We start from the raw sequence: 23,856 nt of genomic DNA, 5'->3' as shown, positions 1-23,856 counted from the left end.
ACCCACCGCTTGTGCCAGTCTTTGAATCCTAAACCTGGCTTAGATCCAACAGCAGAAATCCCAGGGGCGGGACCAGGTGATTCAGCAACAAGTGCCATTGGGATGGTCGCAGGACGGACAGGGGAGAGATCGCAGAATAGGACCTGGACTGGGTTGCCAGCAGTCAACTCCACCTCCTGGAGTGCCCAGTACAGAGCTTGGGAGGGACCTACAGGATGGCATGATCCCTCTGCCCACCTTCAACACTCAACTCCCATCAACCTTCCCTCCATGTCTTCAGCCCCCAGGGTAGGGGTCTTGAAATCCAGTGTGACGGTGACCTTCCTCTGGGAAAGGTGCAGTGGGGCTCAGGATGTGATGTCAAGTACGGAGTAACAAGCGGAAACTGGAGGGACCCAGGTTCCTGGGACCATACCTCCGCATCCCATCCTCCTTCCCAATCAGCTGAGATGAAACGCTCCCCCCTACTCCCCTCCCACCACAAGAAAAAAGGAGCTGGAGGACATGGAATCAAGTATACATTTTAAAAATTGTTTAATGGAACATAAACTCCTTTAGAAAAACATTCAGCCAGGTGATAACACCCATAGAAAAAAACACCAATCTCGTGTTTATCTTTTTTAATTTGGCATTTGTTATTTGCATTTATATTAAAGCAAAGTGCATCTTTTCTTTATTTTTCTTGTTTATACACATTGCACAATACATAAATAATGATGCTTATAAAACGTCTTTATATTTACAAGTAATAATATATTTATATATAACATAAAATACATTTTTTCTTTAATAAATCTCAGGGTTTTTTTTTTTTTTTCAGGAGTCCTTTCTCTCTCAAAGCACTACAATGCTAAATTTCCAATGAGAATGCTTCTCTTGTTCATTTAAACCTTTGTAGTTAGAAAAATAGCTTATGTTAAAGTCTAAACATGCTCATTGAGCTAAGAGCAGTGTCAACGTATCATACGAGTGTATGAGTTGTAGAAGAAATGAAAGAGTTAGGTGTCAGCCCAGGGCGGTACCTTGGGTTATGATGGACCGAATCCTTCTTGGTGGGAAGGGGGGCTGCCGAGAAGTCTCCCTCCCAGGGCTGCTCCCCTCGCTGGTCTAACAGCAGAGCTCAACACATAGGCGGCAGAGGGGAGGAAAGTGCTGAGCTGGTTTTCTGAGTCCGGGGCAGGGGTGGGGTGGGGGGAGGGGAGGGGAACCTGATGAGACCAGGGCAGGGGAGAGGCTGAGGGGCTTGGGAGGGGCCCTGGGTGGGCAATACTGCCCCGGGGAGGCCGGGCAGCCCTCGGGAAGCCCATCTCAGAGATATCCAGGAGCAGATGGCCAAAAAAGAAAGACGCGACAAGGACAGCAGGGTGGCTGGACGGGGAGGAAGACAAGCATGGAACAGCTGGTTCTGGTTCAGCCTCTTTGCAGCGTTGCTTCTAAGAAGCCTGCAGACAGGCCCCTGTCCTGGAAGGGGAGGGGAGAAGCGGGGTGGGGGGAGCGGGACAGAGCCTGGCTTCTGGCAGCTGCTGGAACCCCAGCTAGCGGCTTGCCCAGGTACGGCCTCTGCCTGCTGAGCACGTCCAAAGGGCAGGAGAGACAGCGCCTGGAGCACAGACCTCCCCGCAGAGCCAGCCCCGTAAGAAACACACGCGCACGTGCCCTCACATCCGCCCTGCCAAGGGAATCGAGGACCCCAAAGTGAGGGCCCGCTCCCCATCCTTGTATGTTTGCTGGTACGGATTCTTGCTTCCCCTTTTCCTACTGGGGTGTTCTGCCAGCCATACCCCGCCACCCCCCCCCCAAAAAAACCCCCCGACAATTCTTTTCATAAGCTATTTCTCAAAGAACAAAACAGAACATAAACAAGAACAACAAGGAGGGGGGGGAGAAAAACAACAACACACGACGACGACCAAGGAGTCTGCATGAAAAGCAAGCACTCGGGAGGAAAAGTAGTAGCAGCAAAGTAGTTTGGACTGGGCCGGCTCGGCTCCCACCCCGTCGTCCCCCCGCGGGGCTACCGGCTGTTGAAGATGACCTCCAGCCAGCACGGGCAGCTGCTGATGAACTGGCGGGTGTAGCACTGGCCCCAGCCCTTCACGAAGCTGATCTGCACGGTGAAGCCCGTCCACGGCTGCTGCATGAACTCGTGGTCGTTGGGCCGCCGCAGGCTGTACGCTTTCTCGTAGTCAAAAGCCTTGATGGAGAAGCCGGGGAACACTTTGTGTACCAACAGCGTCCTGGAGTCCGGATTGTCCAGTGTGGCTGACTTGATGAAGATGGGGTAAGTGCTGCGGTTGTACACCCACACGCCGTCCACCTCCCGCGTGAGCTGGATGCCGCAGCCGATCTTGCTCCGCACCTTCTGCACCAGCTGACTCTTGTTGTCCGAATTGAGCTGTCCGAGGCAAAAGCCATTCCCCTGAGGTAGATCATAGAAGATATCCAGGGAGGGCTCCTGGACACAGTAGAGCCTCCCCACTCTCGTCTTCTCCTCCCAGTATGCCACCACGCACCAGTGTGACCGATCCCCAGGCTCTAGAAGAAGTTGGGAATCTGCAAAACAAGATGGCAGACACGGTTGGTGGTGATGGGGGCTGGCGTTCTCCTCCTCCTCCACCAATCAAGGCGCACCTATACACACGGAGCCCAAGACCACCTCGGCTCTCATTAGACAGAGGAGGTGATGGTGGTGCTGGGTAAGCGGCCGGCTCGGCAGTCCTAGCGCTGGAGCCCCGTGATGGAAGAACCCGCCTTTAAACACGAGGCTCATGGGGTGCCTCCTCCCTCCACTGCCCCCAACTGGTCAGGGACCCAGGACACCAGCGTGTTTGCCCGTGGGGCCAAAGGAAGCCCCATCCCTGCAGAGCTCAGAAGCCAGGGAACCCTTAGCAACTTCACTGGTCCCGGTTTTGGGGGCAAAAAGGCCTCCCAGATGGCCCTTTAAATTCAATGGAACCTGAAAAGCTCGCTGCTCTAAGAGCCCCTGGTCCTCCTCAGGAAGAAAACCAGGCCCCAGAAAGCCTGCTGCTCGGGCCCCACAGATGACACAGCCGGACCCACAACCCAAGTCTCCAGACTCCAGGGTCCCCTACGAGGCGGTGTCTCTGTCACCGACCTCTCCGATCAGCACCTCGGTTATAAAGGAGTGCTTTTGGATAAAAATGGGAGGTGCAGGTGGTTTGGGGCAAAAACATCTCCCTTCCTAACAGAACTCGGCTCTCAGTGTGTCAGCAGCTCTGTACACAAAGGGTGAATTCAGTCCAAATGCCAAATGACAGCACGCAGATCGGTGTTAACCCAGACTGCCTTGACGAGCTTCCTCCAGCCCAGACAGAAGGCTGTGTGTCTGCAATGGGTTCACCTTCCCTGAGTGCCCTTCTCTGCCTGTCGTACCCCCCCTCTCTCCCCTCCCTCCCCAGAAGCATGTAGACACTTTGCCTTGTCCCCTCCAGGTCCCCCCCACCGCCACCCCCAGCTCCCCTAGACTTGGTTCTTCCCGGGCAGCCAGGAGACTGGGGTGATTCTGGTAAGGTGACTTTCCTAACAGGCGCTCAGAGCTCTTTAAAGGGGGGTTGGGGGGGATCATATGGAGGGAAAGGGAGCCCCAGCGGCTGGCATTCCAACTCCTTCTTAAGCTGGAGCCAGCAGGGCAGGCCTCAGACTGGGAACCATAAATCTCCCCGGCCGGGCCAGGCTGCAGGAACGCAGGAACGCTGTGGTTTGTGGCGGCAGGGCGGAGACCGGAAGTCTTGTATTTGTTAACAAAAATGGGGAAAGGCAGGCGGCAGAGGCCTCCTGCCTTCCCCTGCAGCCCTCGCTTCTCACTCACTGGGGGTTCAGGGCCTGAAGGCGGGGGTGGGCTGTGAGAAGGGTTTTCTGTGTTTGTCTGTCTGGCCTTTTTGGTTTGGGAACAACTGAGGGTCGACGCTGATAGAGCCTGGCAGCCGGGGGTGGAGGAGGGCTCGGGGACCCGTGTCGTGCTGCCCCGGCAGGCTGGGTACTCCCAGGGCAGCTCCGCACACAGCTGCTTCCAACCTTTACCGGCGTGTCGGGACCTGGGCACCAGTCAGCTTCGGGAACTTTTTTTTTTTTAAGCAGCAGTTGTCTTGCATGGAGGTGTTCTAACCCTGCACAAATGTGCACTGGGACCCACGGAGGCAGCCACGCACTCGCGCACCCTGAGCGGCCGCCGTCTCCTACAGACCCCCCCCCCCCCACACACACACAACTGCCTTCTCAAACGCCTACCCAGCTACACGAAATGGGGAAGCTGAGGGCTCCCTGCTCGCTCTCAATCGCCCCCCGAAAATCAACCCCAGAAAACTGGCCTGTCACCCCTGGCCCATGGTTCTATAAAGCACAAGTGTGAGAGAGGCTGCATGTCCACGAGTGTGAGCACACGTGTGAGTGTGTTATGTGAGCATGTGTGTGTTTGCGTGCGTACACTCTGGAACATATGGAAAAACAAGAGAGGGACAAGGGCTCCAAGCAGAGGTGACTCATCAGGCATTAACTTGTTTCTGCAAAGTATCCATCAACTGCTAATAAACTCGTGAGTGCTGGCAATCTTTGAACTTTCTCGTCGAGGGAGTTTGGCTCTGAAGGCTACACCGAAGACCCATAACATCCATGTAAATAAGAATCCTCTGGCGTGCAAGTTTGCTGGGAAGGAGGAAGCCCTCTTCTGGAAGGCACGACGGCCCTGCTGTTTTGGGGAGGAGGGTGTTTTGAAACGTAAGAAGCTCTCGCTCATTATCCCCACTCGGGACAACAAACCCGGTCTGGAAAGAAGACTGGGGGAGTCGCTGGGAGGAAGGTTCAGGAGACCCTCGGTGGGGCCTCACCATACTTTGTTTCATGGAGCTCGGCCCCCCTGAAACCTGGCACCCGCTAGCGGGGAAGAGGAGGAGGATGGGGAGGAGGGGCAGGGTGGGGGCCCGGGATCAAGTTGCCTGTACCAGGCCCACCAGAAAGGGGTGGGGGCCCCGTCTGCCCAGCAGCCTCTGGGGGCAGGGGAAGCCGGGCGGGGACTGGGGCCTGAGGTCGACTGGACTGGCCGGGAGCCCTGGGGGCGGGGGGGGCGGCGAGGGGGAAGAGTTCTGGCGGATTTCTCTTTCATCTGTGTAGCCCGCCAGTCCACCCAGCAATTTGCTGCCAGACATCCCTGGAAAAAGCCTTTTTCTGTGGAGGTTAATGGCCCTGCCCAGATCACCAGCGGCGTATGGGTGTCCCTGTGTGTGAACAAGACCCCTGGAAGTCCACTAGGTGCCCTAAGCCGCCACAGCAGGACCCTCGCCGGCTCCTCCCCGGTCCTGCCCCTCCAAGCCTGCCCCACGGTCACCCCCAGCCTCCCAGCACCTGGATACCCCCTCTCCTCACTGCTCCCGGGCCAGCTCTGCACACAGGAACATGCCTTCCAGCAGAACCATCCCACCAGCGGAGGCCTCTTTACCGCATTACCATTTCTGGGGGCCCGGGACAACATCCCACGTTGCCAACTCAGAGCTTTGCCCCAAATTCCCCACCATTTGGGCTATTTCTGGGAAACACTCAGCATCATCTTTCTTCAGAGAAGCACAGTTCCTTGAACTGGGCCACAGCCCACAAGCGTCTCCCCACAAAGGTCTGTGTGAACGTTTAGCTCCTAGAGGGGCTTCCCTGGCCACAGGGGGAGGAGCGGGGAGGCTCTCACACAGAAAAGGCTCCCTCATTCCCAGGACTAAGGAAGAGCCTCAGAAGCCTGACTTTGGCTTCCATGAGGAGAAGCCAAAGGCAAGACTCACAGGCCCTTGTTAACTTCCCTCAGCTTTACAACCTTTTCCGGTATTTTCAGCAACTTCTCTCCCTCCTCTGAAAACTATACAGGGGCTTGTTTTAAAACCGTATTTGTGCATTTTAAAGCATCCAAAAGAAAAGCTGTGTTGTAAAAAGCCAACTAATCAGATGCCTGCTCACAATTTTTTCTTTTTATTACAGTTTAGGGAATTTTTGGAGCAACCCCAGAAAAATGCTGAATCCGCCTAAAATTCCTTTAAGGTTGTTTTCCCCCTCCCCTTCTTCATTTCCCTTAAAGCATAAAAATCTACCCTTTAAAAGGAAGGGGGGTGGCTGTTGAGAAGGGAAAGGATTTTACTTGTGTTTGCACTTGCATTAGGGAAGACCACTTAACAAGGAGCTCCCTGCCTCTTACAAAGAGTTATTTAATTACCCTGGTCATGAATGAACAGACCTGACCCTTCTAGAAGAGCGGAGGCTCATGAATGACTCTCACGCCTGGGGTTCTCAATGGCAGCAGGTGACCAGACCCCAGGATTTTCCATTGTTATTTGAAGGTGTGGGGACATGAAGAGACATGGAGGGAGGGAGGACAGAGCAAGCTCAGGGACTCAATGGTACCATTTCTGGTCTCTCACTTACGAAGTCGACCGTGAGGGCCAAAGAGGCAGGACCATTCCAAAAACACCCAGTGGGGCCCTGAGAACAGGGCACGCACAGGAGTGCTGCTGGGGAAAGGGGTCCCCGAGATTCTGGCCTTTCGGGACAGGAACACAGTGGGCGGGAGTAAAAGGTGGGCAAGGAGGGGTCTCACCCACTCTCATCTCTGCGAGGCACTTGGATTATAAAGGGAGATGTCTTGGGGCACCCGGGTGGCTCAGTCGGTGAAGCGTCTGCCTTCGGCTCAGGTCATGATCCTGGGGTCCTGGGATCGAGTCCTGCATTGGGCTCAGCGGGGAGTCCGCTTCTCCCTCCCCCTCTCCCCCGCTCTTGCGCTCTCTCTCTCAAATAAATAAAATCTTAAAAAAATAAAAAGGAAGATGTCTCTGCTAAAAATCCCACAGTGGGACAAGGCCTGCACGCCCCCTCCCCGGCAGCCCAGCAGAGGGAGACTGGGCAGACACGGCTGCCTTCACGCAGCTGGGTGAGGGCAAGCAAAGGGCACACAGGGAGACACAGAAGTTAAACCTGGCAACCCTGGAACGCAAACACGGCCACGCCCCGCCTGCCGCAGGTCCAGGGTCCTCCCTCCTCGGTACTCAGGCGCCACCAAGGGTTGCCTCATCCTGTCCTCCCCCCACCTCAGACATCTCAAAGGTTAACAGCACCCGGTCAGCCCTGTTCCCCACCCTGGTCGGGAACTGGCTGTTCGGAGAGCAACCAGCCCACTTCGGGGACAAGGACCGAGATAACAGGGGACCCAGGTGCCGATCCGTCCCATCTCCTCTCAACCCAAACACTCGCAATGAACCAGGAACCCTGCCGGGTCTCTTGTCCAAGACGCAAATGAACTCAAAGGAGACACGTAAACACTTGCTGAGGTGTCTGGGCTCAATTCAGGTTCTGGAGCGAGTTCTCATCTGCCTTGTTTACGACCTCATCCAGAACACCGAAGATTCCGCCAGGGCTCCCTCGGATTCCTACGGACAACCCTGGGGTTTGGAACAAGTTACCCATAGGGGATGAAACACACTTGAAACACTTCTGGTTAGCCCTGAAAACGCTCAGACTCAACCCATCACCACTACCCCAAGCTCCTCCACTAAAGAGATCAGGAAACGGATTCTAGCTGGTAGAAGGCAGGGCTGAGAAAGCTGGGCTGTTTTCAGAGCTCTGCAACAAGATCTCTCCACTGAGGTGGCTGGACTGGGGGCGAGGGGCGGGGCAGGGGGTAGCATAGGGTCTGCTTCAGAGGCCGGGGTACTCGCGCCCTGGTCCCTGGGGCCCAACCAGCTGAGCTCCCCAAAACCCGCCCCCCCCCGGGAACTCTGGGGTTGTGTTAATACCCCCCACCCCCAGCTGTGGGGTCACACACCCCGTTCAGACCGACCTCCCATGGTACCTTGGCAGTGACTTAAGTTCTTCCCTAAAACGGAGCTCCCAGGGCCAGCCTCATAGAGCTGTTGTGACAATATGATACAAAGTGGCCACGGGCCAGGACCTGGCTTGTGCCTACACATGCTGGTCTCATCTCTCAGACATCTTGTCTTGGGTTCTCCAACTGCTTAGAAAACGCTACCCACCTCCTCTCCCCCCCAGGGAAGTGAACAGTCTGGGCCATGCCCGCACCTAATAAGCATTTACTATGTACAGGCCCGTGGAAGGGGATCATGACAACCCTATGAGGTCGCATCCCATTACTGTCTTTATGCTGAAGAAGGGGGAAAAGAGGCACAGATCACTTGCCAAACAGAGCTGGAACTCAAGGCCGTAATACTGGCCGGGGGAGCCGCAGTGGGTAGCCACCTCCGTCCTCTGAGGCTCCTGGCCCTTTCCAAATACTAGAGGAAAAAAATTAAGTGTCCTTCGGAACACGCTTTGGAAATCTGACGCCTTCTTTAGGGCTGAGCGTGGGGTCCAGCTCCCCCGCACCAAGCGGGCAATGAACCAGGTTTCTTTGCCAGCAAAGCCGCTCTATGATCTTGGCCAAGTGGCCTGCCCTCCCAGAGGCTCAGTCTGACCCATCCCTAACTAATATGTAGGAGGCTAGGGCACAACGGGCCCCCTTCGGGCTCTCCAGTCTCTGGCTACACTCTGTGATTCACAGAAGTGCCCGATCAGTATTAACGCTGGTTCCATTATTTTTACTACCTTCCAGAAAATAAGAAAATCACTTTGGGGAGCCTGGCACATTTTTGCATTTAATCTGCAACAATTAAGACAAAACAAAATCAGGGGCGCCTGGGAGGCTCAGTTGGTTTAGCGACTGCCTTCGGTTCAGGTCATGATCCTGGAGTCCCAGGATCGAGTCCCGCATCGGGATCCCTGCTCAGCGGGGGGTCTGCTTCTCCCTCTGACCGTCTTCCCTCTCATACTCGGTCTCTCATTCTCTCTCTCAAATAAATAAATAAAATCTTTAAAAAAAAAAAAAAAGACAAAACAAAATCAAAAGGCAAAGGAGATTTGAGTCAGATTTTGCTGTGTCCATCTGTAAACCGGTTTTCTTTTTAAACTTGGGAGTTCCGAACTGCGCTCTCTCCGTCTCGTCGTTCCTCACCCTCAGGAAAAGGCGGGTCCCCGGGGGAGGGTCTGCCGTATCACCACTACGCGTCCAATGTCCACCCAGGCCTGGCACCCTCACGTTTCTCGCCCATCACCACCCTCCTCCTGCGAGCTCTCTTGAGCTCACCGATTTGGCAGATCCCGCCGGTCTAGGAGACTGATTCGTGACTGCGCCTTACAAATTATGATGAGTAATCAGTTACTAAAGCTAAAATGGACTCCCCCTCTTCCCGCTCCCCAAACGGGCCCCACCCGTCTCCCAAGTCCCTCAAATGTCCAAGGCAACAGCCCCCGGCCCGGGGGACCCTTCTAAGAGCAGTATTTGGCCAGCAGAGAATATAATCGAGGGCAGTGCCGGGCAGGGGAGGGAAGCCACACAAATCAAGAGCTCCCGTCTGTCTCGCCAGCCGGGCTGACACGGCTTCCTGTGCCCCAGCCCTCAGCCATGCAAATTATAGCGTGTACCCGGCTGCCTGCCTTCTGAGGAGGCCAGCTCTGCCGGGCTCTGAGAGGACTCAGAGGAAGGGTGGGGACTCCCAGCCCGGCCAACTCCATTCATAATATTTACAATAAATGGGCCTCTCTGGCTGTTGTTAGTGTGCACCCAGCCTCATCATTTCAAGTTTGAAGCTCAAGACTCTTCCCCTCCAACGTGCACCATAAAGTTCCCACCGTTACCCGCTCCCAAATAACTCAGCAGCTCTCTTCAGAAAGGGCATTCACATACCTGCACGCAGACAGCCCCCCAGCCCTGCATGACATGTATCTGCGCACCTGCCTGCCCACTGGGAGGACCCTGGCCACTCCCAGGAAGACACAACAAGAGGTGGGGCCATCACCCAACAGGAAGATGTCCAAGTCAAATCTCCAGGCTTACCCCCCCCCACCTCCCTCCTGGAAAGACCAGAGACACCTCCCCACAACTTCCACATGTGGATTCCCAAGTAGGAATGCATCCATGAATCCAACCAAAGAATCATCTCTTAAACCACCAAAAGGTCCCTCATTTTCTTCTCTGTGTTGACCCCTTGTAAGTATGTGGGCTAAATGTTCAAACTCAGTAAGAATCTTAATGAAAATGGATGCATACGTCAATTGTTTTACAGGACACGACCCCCAGAGGTACAGAACAGTTCTCGCCTGGTTCTGCAGGTCTGGGGGCTCTGCAGTGAGCTGCTTTTGCAGGGGGGCCTCCTTTTAATAAAGCCTCGTGCACACTGACCTCCAGTGCCCCGAAAGGCAGTCCAGTATTAAAGGACCCAGACACGGGCCCTGCCCTGCCCCTCCCATCCCCCCACACAGCTCCAGCTTTTCTAGAGGGTAGGAAAACCTTCGAAGACGTGGAAAAACACAGGGAGAAACAAAAGTCCTTTTCATCCCTCCCCTCCCCCAGCTCCCCTTGTTCCATAACAATTATGAAAACTGTTGGATGGGATGGCATTTTGAACATTTACTGCATTCCGGCCAATAAATTCCAATGCAGGATCTGATGGAAAAGCCTCCCTCTCTGGCCAGCTCCTGGCTCCCCGCCCCCCTGCTCGCTCCCAGAGCCGTCATTCCTCCTCTTTCTTTACAACCCAACACCAGGGCCTGGCCAGGCCAGGCCCGCACTGTACTCACAGGGAAAAACAACAGTACGACAGACTGGAGACAGTGTGCAGACTGGAAAAGTTAATCATTACTTCTGTCTACCTCTGTAATCTAATCTCTCTGGCTTTGACACACTCACTGTTCAGCCACCCCAGGCCTTTCACCCCCAAAGCACCCAGGGCCTCCCAGGCCCGGGGGCCCGCCCTGTGAAAAGAGGAATGAAGCCTCCCCCACCCCGGACTGCCATCGGAAGGCCCCCGGAGCCCACCGTAAATCACCAACTGCTCAGTGCTGTGTGCCCCCACGTTTTAGAGGTCTACAGGCATCACATAAATTGGGGTTCCAATCTGGCTTATAGTAGGGAGGGCCAGGCCACCCCCCCACCGCCTCCCCCCGCCCCCGGTCAGACTCGGCACCCCCACCCCCTGAGCCAGGGCTCCCCCTCAAACCCACCCAGTTGCATCCAGGAGCGTGATGGCCAGTCTAACTCCTCCACCCCACACCATGGGTCCAGGGACACACACGCCAAGATGGTGCTGCCCGAGGATGCTGCTGCAAAAACTAAACCTGAGGTTACCACATGACCCAGAAATGTATCCAGGAGAGTCTTGAGATTATTTGCAAGCATGTTCACATTTTTCACAACAGCCATAAAGTGGAAGCAACCCAAGTGTGTCCATTGAAGGATGAACGAATAAAGATGTAGAGACACACACACTAAAAAAGGAAGGACATTCTGGCGCGGGCTAGGAGGAGGACGAACCTTGAGGACATTCTGTGGAGTGAAATCAGCCAGCCACAGAAGGTCACATGCGGGATGACTGCACTCCTTTGCGGTACCTAACACAGTCAAATGCAGAGACAGAAGGAGAATGGTGGCTGCCCAGGGTGGGGGGCCGGCTGGGGGGGTTAGGGTTTCGAGGGGACAAGAGTTTCAGTTTAGGAAAGAGAAGAGGTCCTGGAGAAGGACTGTGGTGGCTGCCTGGTGAGCTGATGGACTCATTCCACTGAGCTGTGCACTTCAAAACAGTCATGATGGGAAATGTGGGGTATATTTTGCCCAAAAAGAAGTTGGAAGGGAAAGGAAAGGAAAGGAGGGAAAGGGAGAAAGGAAAAAGACCTGAAAACAGAAGAGAAGGCCCCACCTCTCCTAATGCTTTCCGATGCTCCCCATTAACCTGGAGGCCTTAAGTACGGGAGATTCACTGGTGGGCTTCCGCCCATCACAAGCATAAAGGCCCCCTGGAAATGTATGCAAACTTTGGTATGCATAATGCATTTTTATGGGGACAGATTCCTCAACTTTCATTCTTGGGAGAGTTTGCAAGCCAAGAAATGCGAAGAACTATAATCTTTTTATTCGAGAATGCAGGAGGCCATTAACTACCCACCACCTCAGCAACAGGGGGTCTCATTCCCACCCGCCCTCAAATCCAAGAATCAAAGACCACACGGATCACAGGATGCCTTGCAAGATTCTGCAAGAGAACTTGGGAGAGACCAGGTCCAACCGCTTATTTTGCAGATGAGGAAACTGAGGCCCAGGACAGGTGAGGCCCTGCGGACCGAAGGCCAAAAGCCCCACCTTCAGCCCCTAGGGACAGACACCTGGGGGGCGCTCTCCCTCCCACTGTCATTCTCCAGGCCCCCTCCCGGGACTCGGGAGACCAGGAGTTGGGGGTTGGGAAGACTCACTTCTAAATCTTTGCATGCCCCCCACCCCTGACTTCTTCCCCAAGGAAACATCCCCCAGCAGGGTCTTCATTGTGACCCCACTGAGTTGGAGACGGGGCCCATCTATTTTTAAGAGCTGTACTGTGCACCCAGCTCACAGGAAGACTCAACTAGTTCTTTTCGCTCTGGGTTACTGATTAATGAGGGGGAGGGGCCGTGCTGGCTAAGAGGGTGCCCTGGGGCTGGCAAGGTCCCCGTGCACCTTTTCTAGAACCTTTTCTAGACCCTTCCCGGCCTCCGCAGTTCACTTCGCCTACTGGGGAAAGAGACACTTCCCACTTCATTAGGGGCCTGGAAGAGTGGAAGCTGGAGGGACAGGGTGGCGGGGGCAGCTGTGTGACCTCTGAGTGGCAAACACGGAAAGGTGCGTCCACAGAGAGCACCGTCCTAGCTTGGCGTCATATTGTTTCTGTTCCTGTTGAGCAGCCATCCCAAGTTCAAAGTAAAAAGGCGATTCTGAAATGAACAACCCCGAGAGCCACTCACAGTCCCTGGCCAGTGAACTAAGCTGTCTGCTGACAGAAACTCCCAGCCTGACAAGATGAAACTGGAGTGGAGATCAGTTCTCTCCTTTTCTGCCCTGGATCAAACCCCACGCCAAGCCAGCTCTCGGATTGTTCTGGCCGGTGGGGTTCCACAGCAGAGCGAGAAGATCAATGAAATGAGTGGCCTCCACGGATGGAGCCCTCCGTCAGGCGGGGTGAGCGTGGAAACGAACAGGCTTTGGTCACTGCCTATTAGATCAGCTCGCACAAAACCACCGCGGTGGGCCGGGACCTCCCGCACGGCGCCGGCACCTCAGAAAAACGGGCTTGACCGGCAGATTTAAAATTAAAAAGCCAAGCTGCATCCCCAAATGCTCTTCGTGAGAATCAAGCCCACCAGAGTTCTAAAAGGAAAGTCAAGCTCTAGGGCTTTAAAGATTGCCCACCTGCCCTGTGGCTGTCAAAACATTGTAACTATCTTTCCAGACATCTGTGTCTGGGCTGACCTCCCCCGCCCCCAGCCGGGGCTGTGGTCCCACAACAGAGCCAGTGCATGGCTGGTCACTTCCCTCCACACTGTGCACCCAGGTACTACCGGGGTCTGGATTATAACTGTACCTCCTAATGTTACTGCTGTTATCGTAACAATCAAGGGGAGGATGGAGGGGGTGGGGCTGGAGCCGGAGGAGACAGACCTCTGTTTATCCACAAGCTTTGTTTTATCTCAACTCTCAACAGACCACACAACCAAGGCAAAAGCCGATGACAGAAAGGCTCTGCCTCCCCTGCGTGCTCAGACAATCACCCCAGGGGCCCATCCCTGCACCTCTGCCATGTCTTACAACACCTCACCCCATGGCCCGGCTCCGAGCCCCAGGGCCCTGGCTCCTTCTGTCCTGTAGAAACTGCCCGAGAAGCCGCCCTCCGTCTGTACTCCAGACACAGCCAAATCCCGTTCAAGAGCCCTCTACCTCACTGACCCAAAAACACCTCCAGACAAACCACTTCCTTTCTACAGGGGCCCCAAAACTGCATCGTCCACACCTTGCAGAGCCTGGCACATAGTAGGTGCTCAATAAATCATCACTAAATGAACGAACCAGAGACATGCTGGCTTCTCCCAAAGCAGTTGGCCCACCCAGCTTTACACCTGCCAGAGGGAGGTACAAGTGAACCTAGCTGGGAGGGCAGCATGCCTTCCAGCCGGGGGTCAGCCAGAAAGGCCCAGGCCCCGTCCCAGCGCTCGGTGGGGGCGGGAAGAGAGAAGCCCCTGTCCTCACCTACTTCCCAGCCAGCTGCGGCAGATCCAGAGAGGTGTTTCCAAGCCAGGCGCCGGCCCGGCAACCTCTGTGGGCTCACCACCTGCCCACAGCATTCTGCCTTGGCGTCCTGCTCTGTTTGGACAAGTTACGTTCACCGAGTGTTCAACAATGCTCTTACACACCCCAGGGCTCTTGTTGTGTTATGAAAACAAAACAATGTACGCTAAGGAAAAAAAGCTGGGGTGGGGGGCAGGAGTGAGTGGGGAGCAAGCAAGCCACATACAAATCTCTTTCTGGTCTCCATCCTAAAGGGGGCCCCTTAGCAGCACGGGTTGGGGCACTGGCCCGTGTCATCAGAACAATGACATCATCAAGGGGGGGGTATTCAGAAACCCAGAGATGAGTAAATGGAAACAGTGTTTTTACACCCAGGACAATATACCACCTACTTCTCACACCGCATGGGCCTGTGGGCGCGTGGGCAAGCCCTCTTTCTGGGGGAAGCTTCTGGGTGACCGGTGGGCCCCATCACCCCCGTCCCCCAGGGCAGAGCACAGCTGTACCAGGGGAGCTCTGAAGCCTGTTTCCCCCCCACTCCTCACTAGTGCCCCAGAAACATAGTCTCAGAAAGTAAGGAATTCCTGGGGGTTGTGGGGGTGGACACGGGACTGGGCTCTGTGGCCGGAAAAATCAAGGCAGCCTCCACTCCCCACCTGCGCCACGTTAGGGGAAGGCAAGGCTGGGGTGGAAAGCTGCGGGCATGAGCAAATTCTTACCTACTACCCCCGACCAAAAAAATAAGAGTTTTTTTTCTTTTGCAAGTTAAAACTGAGCTAATGACACTGGGTGGGGCTCAGTGTCGAGGACCTCGAGCAGCCAAACCAAAATCCACTTCCAGCCAAGAGCTGCTTGGCCTCACCATTTGGGGAAGGAAGCTGAAAAAGTCATGAAAGATTCTTTAGTGAACCAGGAAATAAGGCTGCAGTTAACATTTCAACTGAAGGTGACCCTTCTGGTCAAATATTTTTTTAAATAATAAAAATAACAAAGTTCTCAAACAGCCCCTTTCTTAAAGAAAATGGCCTGAAAGTTCTCGTGGGAGTGGAAGGGAAGAAGGGGGGAGAAAACCCAAAGAAACAACAACAAAAAAAACCCCAGGGCTGGCCTCCTCTTTACCACTACCTTTCGTGGACAACTTTTTTCTGGAGTTCTTATAAGAGGAATGATGCAATTTCCTGTCTTATCCCAATATTTCCTGTTCGCTTACAAGGTGAAAGTTATCATTCTGTTTTAAACAACTGTCCTCAACTCCACAGAAAGTTTCTTTTTCCATCCAGTGCCCCACTCCCAGCACAAAATCTCCCCACCTTAGAATATAAACATTATCATGTTCTACACCTTTAAAGAACTGGCTTCATTAAAAAGGTTCTCATCTCTGTGTGGCAGACAGAATTCCAGATCGCAGCTTCCCCACCCCAGATGCCCAAGGACACCCCATGGGGAGACATGGAAGGGGCCAGGGGAGCCCAGTGTGTTTGGGTAGAACCGTCGCTGACAAAGTCAATGTTGCTTTCTTGGTGTGTTATAGCCACTAAATTGAGAACTGTGCCTCAGCAGTTAATAATATCTTCCCGCTGAAAATAGCCCAGAGAGGAAGCCTCTCTGTGACAGTAGGCACCCGGCCAGACTCCGGGCTAGCCATTCAATCCCGAGCGAGGAAGATGGTAGGACCAGTGGTGACCTCCCAGTGGCTGCGTCGTACAGTAACCTTTCACGAGGCTCCTGCAAAGGGAGGGCTCCCAGGCAAGTCACCCGCCTCCCTCTGCAGCCCTATAACCTCAAGCAGGGATGTCACACAGATCAGGGACCCTGGCATGAGAGCCAGAGGAGGGGTCTGGATCACCAAGAAGGGGCAGGGGGGCGGGGGGGGCCCCAGGCTTTGGGGGACAGCCCCTGCATCGTGCTTGGTTTCCAATCCCCAGGCTGGCCGTGACCTGGGGGGAAAGAAGTATCTGGGGCAGACAGAGAACAAGTGCACTCACTTCCCCTGCAGAAAGGTCAGGCTTGGAAAGAACCACAGGGAACTTTCCTGCCTCTCATTTCTGCAACGCACATGGAAAAGGGAAGGTCAAAAAAAAAAAAATCAACACGGAGAAGTGCCTGCTTCTCCCCACTTCTTCAGGGAGTTAAGCGTCAGAGAAGACCTGCTCCCGGCCCATCAAAGGGAGCCCCCCAACCCAGGAGACCTCAGAGGTGCTTTGGGAACGAGTGTCTGTCAAACAGTAGCTCCCAGGCACCTAACACAAGTGTCTCCATTTTTATTCTCTGGAATCACTGTCCTTGATTATCCAAATTTCTGCACACATTTAAAAGCTACCACAGGTCACTACCTTTTAAAAATTGTGGTAAAATACCCATAACATAAATTTTACCATTGGTGACATTGAGTGCACTCACACAGCTGTGTAACCATCACCAGTTCGTACGTGGTTCCAGAACACTGTTATCACCCCAAAAGGAAACTCTGTCTTGTGGGTCATTTTTACGGTGTCATTAACAACAGCAAAATTAACTGGAAGAAGGCGCAAAGTCAATCAAGCAAAAATCTCATTTGAGAAGAGGTTGTTCATTGCGAGATCCTCAAATTCTTCCCTAGAGAGAATACACAGAATCACAGGACACCTGCCACAGAATCACAGGACACATTCGCGGCCACCAAGAGAAGCCACCAGATGACAGTCCCCGCAGGAACACAGACCCCTCTGCCCCTCCCACCAGGGGTTCCTCAACTTGTCAGCACACTTGCGATCACCTGGGGAGCTTCACAAAATACTGATGCCGGGCCCCCACCCGCACACTCTGATTCAGAAGATCCCAGGGTCTGTAACGTGCAGGCAAGTCTGGGACCACCACCCTAGGCCTCGCCTCCCCCCACCTGCTCTGAAGTTGCCACCCCGGGTTCCAAGCCCAGTGGACAGCATCAGCATGGTGGATCAGTGCGCACTGGCCAAGAGCAGGATTTGGGGACAGTAACAGCAACAATAAAGATGCAAAGGAAGTTGAACTTGATGGCACTTCTTCCCTTTCCACTGTCCTATTGGCTCGGAGCTTGCCAGAGAGGCCCCACAGGTCTAAAGTCCACCCATCTACAGCCAGGCTCTGCTAAGGAAAGGTCCAAGGGGGGCAGTGAGATTTAATGTGCTAGACTGTAGCCAGAAGTGACCCTGGAAACGGGCCCTCACCTGGCCCCCTACCCCTTGGCTAGGAGGCCCTGTTCTGCCTCAGTGACAGGATGCAGGAGGCAGAAGCCCGTCTAGTCTGGCCAGGAGAGCAGCCCAGATTTGCTCCAGAGAGCTTTAAGTGCTGTCTCCCTGCACTTAACCCCTGCCTGACTACCTCATTCTTTCCAGGACAAAGGGGATTTCATGAGTGAGCCCTCATCCAGGGCTGAGAGCATGGCCTCAAGCATTGCAGAAGCCTGAGCTGCCGTCCAGGACTGGTCTTCACGGGGGAGTGGGTGTGCACCAGGTGAGCTGGCCCAGGCCCCGAGTCATTACACTGGCATTTAGGGAGCTGTGGGCTGGGTCCCCAGAGATCCAGACTGTCTGCATCTGGGGGGTAAGGGAGTGGGTAGGTAAGGAGCTCACTCATGGTCACATGCACTGCTGCATCTGACTCCCCCCAAAGCCCATGCTCTTGGCCGCTCGGGTGAGCTCAATCCTCTTCCTCTTCCTCCTCCTCCTCCTCCACCACCACCACCACCACCACCCCACCACCCCACCAGCACCCCTGGCATCAGAGACCTCAGTGAAACCACAGCTGTTTGTTCCCAGGCAGAGGAAGGAGACATGAAAAACACAGCGACAGGCACCCAGGTCCAGTTATTCCCAGTGTGCCATCACCATTCCAAGCCAGACAGTAACTAATTGTTCACATGGAGCTGATGAACTTTGCTTAAAAACAAGATGGAGCAATCTTTCCTAAGCTACTTGGTTTGAGCCTAAGTTGACCATGGACTGAGCCAGAGCACATTTCCAGATTATAGAGGTAATTTTGAGGACTTCTTTCTCCGTAGCTATCATAGATGCCAGCAAGGACCAAAGAGAAGGAAGAGACAAGTCCCAGGAGTGCACGCTGACCTAAGGACACTGCCCATCACCCAGAAGTGGGAACCAGAAGGTATACATGGTTCTTAAGACCCTCCCTTGGACTGGTGGAACGGTGTCTCTCCAACAAGCATGACTGCACAGCCAAGAGTTGGGGCTCCCTCAACTGCCCTCCCAACCCCTCAAGACACATCAGTATCTACGTCACCACTGCCCCCCACTTCCTTCCTTGAATTCCATGGTGGCATCTCTCTTGAAGTTTATAAATAAATTACAAACTGCTGGCCTCCAATCCCTGCCCCAACCCGGGGAGGGACGTACAGCCAGCTCCAGACATTAATATGTACAGGGAGGAGGACCCAGAACTCGCAGGCGAGAGAGACGGTGTTCCTCCAACCCACCCAAACCAGGACAGCAGATGAACTAAATGAAAGCCCCACCAGGAACTCCAGATGGAGGCTGCAAAGATGGCAGCTTCTAGCACGTGCTTTTGATTACCAGCGATAAGGTGAAAGCTCTGGGAGCGAGACGCTCCCGCTTCCACCACCCAGGCGAACCTGGAAGCTTCCCCTCCGCATCAGACCTCTCCAGGGTGGGTCTTCCCGGGCCAGGACACGCTCGAGGAGCAAGGGCCTACTCTGGAGTTGCATGCCTTTCAAAAGGCACTGCACACACACAGCTGAACTCGGAGCTGCCAAACCAGAGTCCAGAACCCATCCACAAACACGCCCCCACCCCCGAAGCGCATATCCTCGTGGGAAAGCTGCCCCACCGTCCACCTACCCCAGGTGGGCATCAAGGAACCCAGGCCTATCCCCCAGCCTGCCTGGGGGCCCCTGCCTGCTCATGCGTCTGGGCACGGGACCGTCTATCTGTACGTGTGCAGCGCACGCGCGCGCACGCATACAAAACCATGCCCACCAAGCCATCCATCTGTCTCCGAGAGCCGGCTGTCAGAAATGAAAGTACAATCTCCTGGAAGCAAGTCCCAGCCTTCTAAAAATGTGCCGTTTTCCCAGACTGAGGAAACTTGCAGGGGTGGGGTATGTTTCCCTGCAAGTCCCGAAGGCCCGGGCCCACCGCCTCCCCGGCCAGACCCAAGCTGCAAGGCTGGATTCCAAATGCAGCCAGCGGGCCTACTCCCAGGGCTCCCACCCACCCGCTCCCCTTCCCTGCAGGAGAGGGAAGGGCCAGCCTCGGAGTCACCCCGGCAGTTCAGGAGGGGAATGCCTTGGAGCACACCCCCACCCCCACCTCCGAGGCACCACATTTTCACATTTGGCTGTTTTTTCTTTCCCTTCTTCCCTTGCCAAGAGAATCAAGCCCTGGCTCCCGCTCCCGACCTCCCTCCCACCCTAAACTGAGCCCCATTCATTAAGCCCGCTCTCAGCCAGGGCAGGACAGGAAGGAAAACAGCACACAGGGCCTGTGAAAGAGACACTGAGAGAGGTTATTCCAAGGGGGAGGGGGGGCAGATCCTTGTGGGCGCTTTCACCGCTCCCCACCTTGATGCCCACTTGCCCCCCCCTTCCTGAAGGAGGTTCCCACCCTCCGGCCTCTGCTAACCCTTTCCCCTGGGCAGCCTCGTCCCACTCGGCCACAGGCCCTGCCCCATTCAGCCAGGCTGCCACCACAGCCCCCACCAGCCTCATCCTCCAAGGCGGACACACCCAGGCCACCTCCCCTCCCCCCATGGAAAGATCAACTTGGGAAGGAGGAGGTTTGGGCTCGCTCCATTTGCAAAACCCTCGTCCTGGACCGGGGCCATTAAATCGTCGTTTTAGGGGGCACTCTCGCTCCAAAGGGTGTAGCCCCGGGCTTTCTCCGTGCCCATCACCTCCCCTCTCCTGACACCCCCAAACCACTGGGCACCAACCCAGAAAGCAAGTTTCTTCAATTTCCCCCCACAGCACATTATTAATAAACTGCTCCAACTCTGAACAGAAAGAAGAAAGAGCTCAAACTTTGAAGCCTTGGGAATTAGTAAATTAAGAGCTAAAATTCAAAACAAATGCTCTTTCATGTGGAGGCCCCCTGGTCTTTTTCCTTTTGCAGTTTTGTTAAACCATTCGATCCCTTCAGACACAACCACTCCTCCCTAAGCAGCTCCTTAGTAATCTAAATGGTTGCAATTACCTTAGAGGGTGGGGATGGGGGGGGGAGCGGTTAATCATTGTTTTATACAGACACACCCCCCCTCCCCGTTTCTTTCTAGGACTGGGGGAGCTTCGGGAAAGCAAAGTCAAGCGCCCACCCATCTCCCATGGGGCTGCCTGGGGCATGCTGCCGTTTGGCTCTCAGGCCAAGGGAGGAGATGCTCGGCCTGGTGTTGTCACTTCCCCCAGCAGAGGAGACAGACAAGATGTTATCAGTAAGACAACCCTTCCGAAAAGCCCCCCCCTTTCAAAAGCTACCACTTCCCTTGCTTATTTCATGTGGTTCGAAGGGGCTGGGGCTCCTCCCTACACATTCAGGATTTAAAAAATAAACCCATCTAACAACATCCTGAGTGTGTTCTTTTGCCCAGACCCTCTCCTCTTCTTGGCCTTCTTTCTTTCAGGAACTTTCTCAGCCTTAGAAAGCAGAAAAGACACAGTTCACAAGTTCTCCACCGCTGCGGTCCAGCCCCGTCCTCACACCCGAAGCCCCCGCCCCTCTCTGGGCCCCCTCCGCTTCCTGCTCACTCCTCATTAGGAGCTTTGTGTAAACAATACCCTCCCGCCGCAGACAACAGTAGGAGTATATATTGTACTGAAATAAAAACAAACAAGGGTCTTCCTAAAGGCGTCCTCGGCAAGCTCAGTTCCTGGAGGAGAGCCTGGGAGGGGCTGACCGGGATGAGCTGAGCATGACCGTGGCTTGGAGGCATCAGAGGTCACCTCACAGAAGAGGGTACACCTCGCAGTCCCCCTGGAGACAAATGTTACTGCTTCCAGCCGAGCTGCCACGATCCTGTGCCAATGTCCCCAAGCAAGAAACAACAAATGCACGGAACTCTGTGGAATTTCTCCCCCCACCCCCCTCCCCCAGTCTACTTTGCCTCCTGCTTTAGCCAGCTCTCAGAAAATCTAGTGACGGCCATACCGGGGTGGGAAAATCAGGTGGAAACCCATGTCTTCTAAGAAAGAGGAAAATGTTTCCCACTTACATTGCTAATGAGTTTCTCCAAGTTTATGACTCTCTTCTCCTGCCCCTCAGGGACAGTGATGCTCGGGCTCCCCAATGCCCCTCCCTTAATCCCATAACCCTCCAGCACTGGTATTCCAGGCCCTCAAGCACACCCATCGGCCCTGAGGAAGAAAACCTTCCCTCCGGGGTAGCCCTACGAAGTGTCTAGGGTCTGCAGCGCCTCCATCCTGTGGCTCCCGTGCCCAGACAATGCACTAAGCTAGCCTGGGAAGGAAAACTTGCAAAGAAGCATCAAGGACGTCTATGCAGAACTCCCACCCTACACTTGGGATCTGCTTTCAAGTTCCCAAAAGGTGGATCCATCCCCTTCAAGGCACTCGATGCACTAAGGACAAGTGCAAAAAAGAGTTTAAACCCATCAACTAATGGACACCCAAGTCTGCAACTGCAAGCCCCTCGAGCCAGTAGCTACTTTCACAATAACCGGGAAATAGCACCCCGCCAGTCCGCAGCTGGCCCCCACTTCCTCATCCACGGAGCAGGCCCAGCGTCAGCGTCCTGATGCGTAGGGGACCGCAGAATGACCAGCTCAGGGGCCCGAGTCGCCACGGATGCATCCAGTTTAAGCACATAAAAGTGAGAATTAATCCCAGACCAGCTGGGGCGGCAGAAGGCCACCCCCATTCCTCCAGTGTCCAGTCATTTCAAGAGGTCTTGAAACTGCCAGGAAAAGAAGAGAAAATGTCTCACCTGAAAGCCCCCCAGGGGCCAGATAATTCGTTCCCCCTGTTTCAGCGGAGGAAGGCACAGCATCTGGACAGTCTGCTGTGGATTTGAAAAGGAGAGAGAAATAAATAAATACACAAATAAATAAATAAAAACACCAAGATTAATTTTTAAGCACATTCTAAACAGCATTAAAGAGAAACCACACATTCCAAACAGCTGACTCCCGCCGCGATGCTGATTATTAATGGTCTGCTCAGGCTTTGCTGCCCATCATAAGACAGACCACAGCACCTTGTCACCCGTCTGGGCTCTGGGCAGCCAGTTAATCATTAGTCAAGTCAGGCTTGATCACAGACTGGCTGGAATTTCTTTTATTGCAAATCCCCCATTGAGGAAACCAGGTAGTTCCCAAGGTCAAAGGACGCCTGGGTTCTTTTCTCAACCCCGTTGCTGTCTGCCTACCAACCATCCCAGAGAAGATCAAGGGTGAAGCCTCCTTCCTCAGATCCCGTGGCCTCTCTGCCACTCCCATAGACCAGTCTCTCCCTCATCTTGTGAAAGACAGACTTCCCAGTTCCTTTAGGACTTTCTCAAGACTTCCCTTGGGCTGAATGAGGGGCCTTCTTTTTCCTTTTTTTTTTAGATCTTATTTGAGAGAGAGTGGGAACACGAGTGTGGGGAGGGGCAGATGGAGAAAGCAGGCTCCCCCCACCACCGCTGAGCAGGGAGCCCAACGTGGGGCTCCATCCCAGGACCCCGGGATCATGACCTGAGCCCAAGGCAGACACTTAACCGACTGAGCCACCCAGGCACCCCTGCTTTTTCCTTTTTAATTGACGTACAAGAAGTATGGCAAAGCGTACAAATCCCAAGAACAACCCGGTGAATCCTACTCGTGTACACACCTGCGTAAAGCCACTACCAGATCAGGACAGAGAACATTCTCATGAAGGCTCCCGGCCGGAGGGGAAATGTTCTCCCTCCTTCCAGGCCTGGTCCAAACTCCTCATCTCTGGAAACCTTCCCGGGCAGCCCCAGACCTGCAAGGCTCCCTGCCCTTGGTTCCCATAAAATCTTTCTGGCACCCAGCACTTGGAGTTCCCTTCTGCTGTCTTCGCTGATGTCGTACCTTCAGATCCCGTCTGCCCTAGCTAGACTAGAAGCTTCTCTTCAACATCTCTGTCACCCTCAGGTGCTCAGAATGGTGACCTAAATGTTAACGAGGATAATGACAATTCGGGCTGAAAAATAGACTCGACAACCTCCCTCCAAGCAACCAAACCAAAAAATAATGCCTCCGAACCACAACTAATTAGTCCCATGAAACAAAAACACACAAGACCCTTAAGCTCCGTCATGCACTATTGCCAATGCCAAACTTCCAGAGCCAGACAGAAAGGCCGGGCTTGGGAAAGGGGCTTCCCGGCTCCGCCCCAGCACACTAGGTCAGATGGTGCAATTCCAGCCCCCCAAGCACCCCAGGTCACCAGCAGGATGTCCCCGGGGTCCTACCAGTTTCCCACTGGATCCACTTGGCCACATTGGCCGATAGGAACTCAAATGCACGGGCAGCCCAGATGCAAGTAGCCCATCAGCAGTCTCCATCTCCCCCCCCCCCCGCCAAAAAAGAGGTGGGGGGTTGAGCATGGCCTACACGGGACCCCAAAACCGCTTCTGGGTTTCTGCCACCGGTTCCTCCAGCTACTAATCCCAGGGACCGCCCCCCTTCCCCACATTCCCTGGCATTCTCTCTCAGCCTGGAAGAACAACTTTTCAAGAATTCTCACTGGGGGAGGGGGAGCGCAGGGGCGGCAGCAGTGGCCG

General features: G+C 54.4%; 1 protein-coding gene across 4 annotated transcripts in view; it reads right to left on the bottom strand.

Annotated features, from left to right (window-relative positions):
- Window positions 1–510: 510 nt before the first annotated feature.
- The window catches only part of SMAD7 (SMAD family member 7), a 31,728-nt gene continuing 8,382 nt past the window's right edge, over window positions 511–23,856 (bottom strand). For 3 of the 4 annotated variants that reach the window (XM_078060356.1, XM_078060357.1, XM_036078194.2), the window contains 2 exons: window positions 22,054–22,128; window positions 511–2,553 (listed from right to left, as the gene is read on the bottom strand). In XM_078060356.1, the coding sequence (XP_077916482.1) occupies window positions 2,015–2,553; window positions 22,054–22,128 (614 nt within the window). In that variant the 3' untranslated portion in view covers window positions 511–2,014. The remainder of the gene's footprint in view (window positions 2,554–22,053; window positions 22,129–23,856) is intronic. The other variant, XM_036078195.2, reaches the window with a different exon arrangement.

This window comes from Halichoerus grypus, chromosome 13, assembly GCF_964656455.1.
Source record: "Halichoerus grypus chromosome 13, mHalGry1.hap1.1, whole genome shotgun sequence".
Taxonomy (NCBI): domain Eukaryota; kingdom Metazoa; phylum Chordata; class Mammalia; order Carnivora; family Phocidae; genus Halichoerus; species Halichoerus grypus.
The sequence above is the reverse complement of the archived record's forward strand: the minus strand, read 5'-3'. Positions and strand labels throughout refer to the sequence as shown.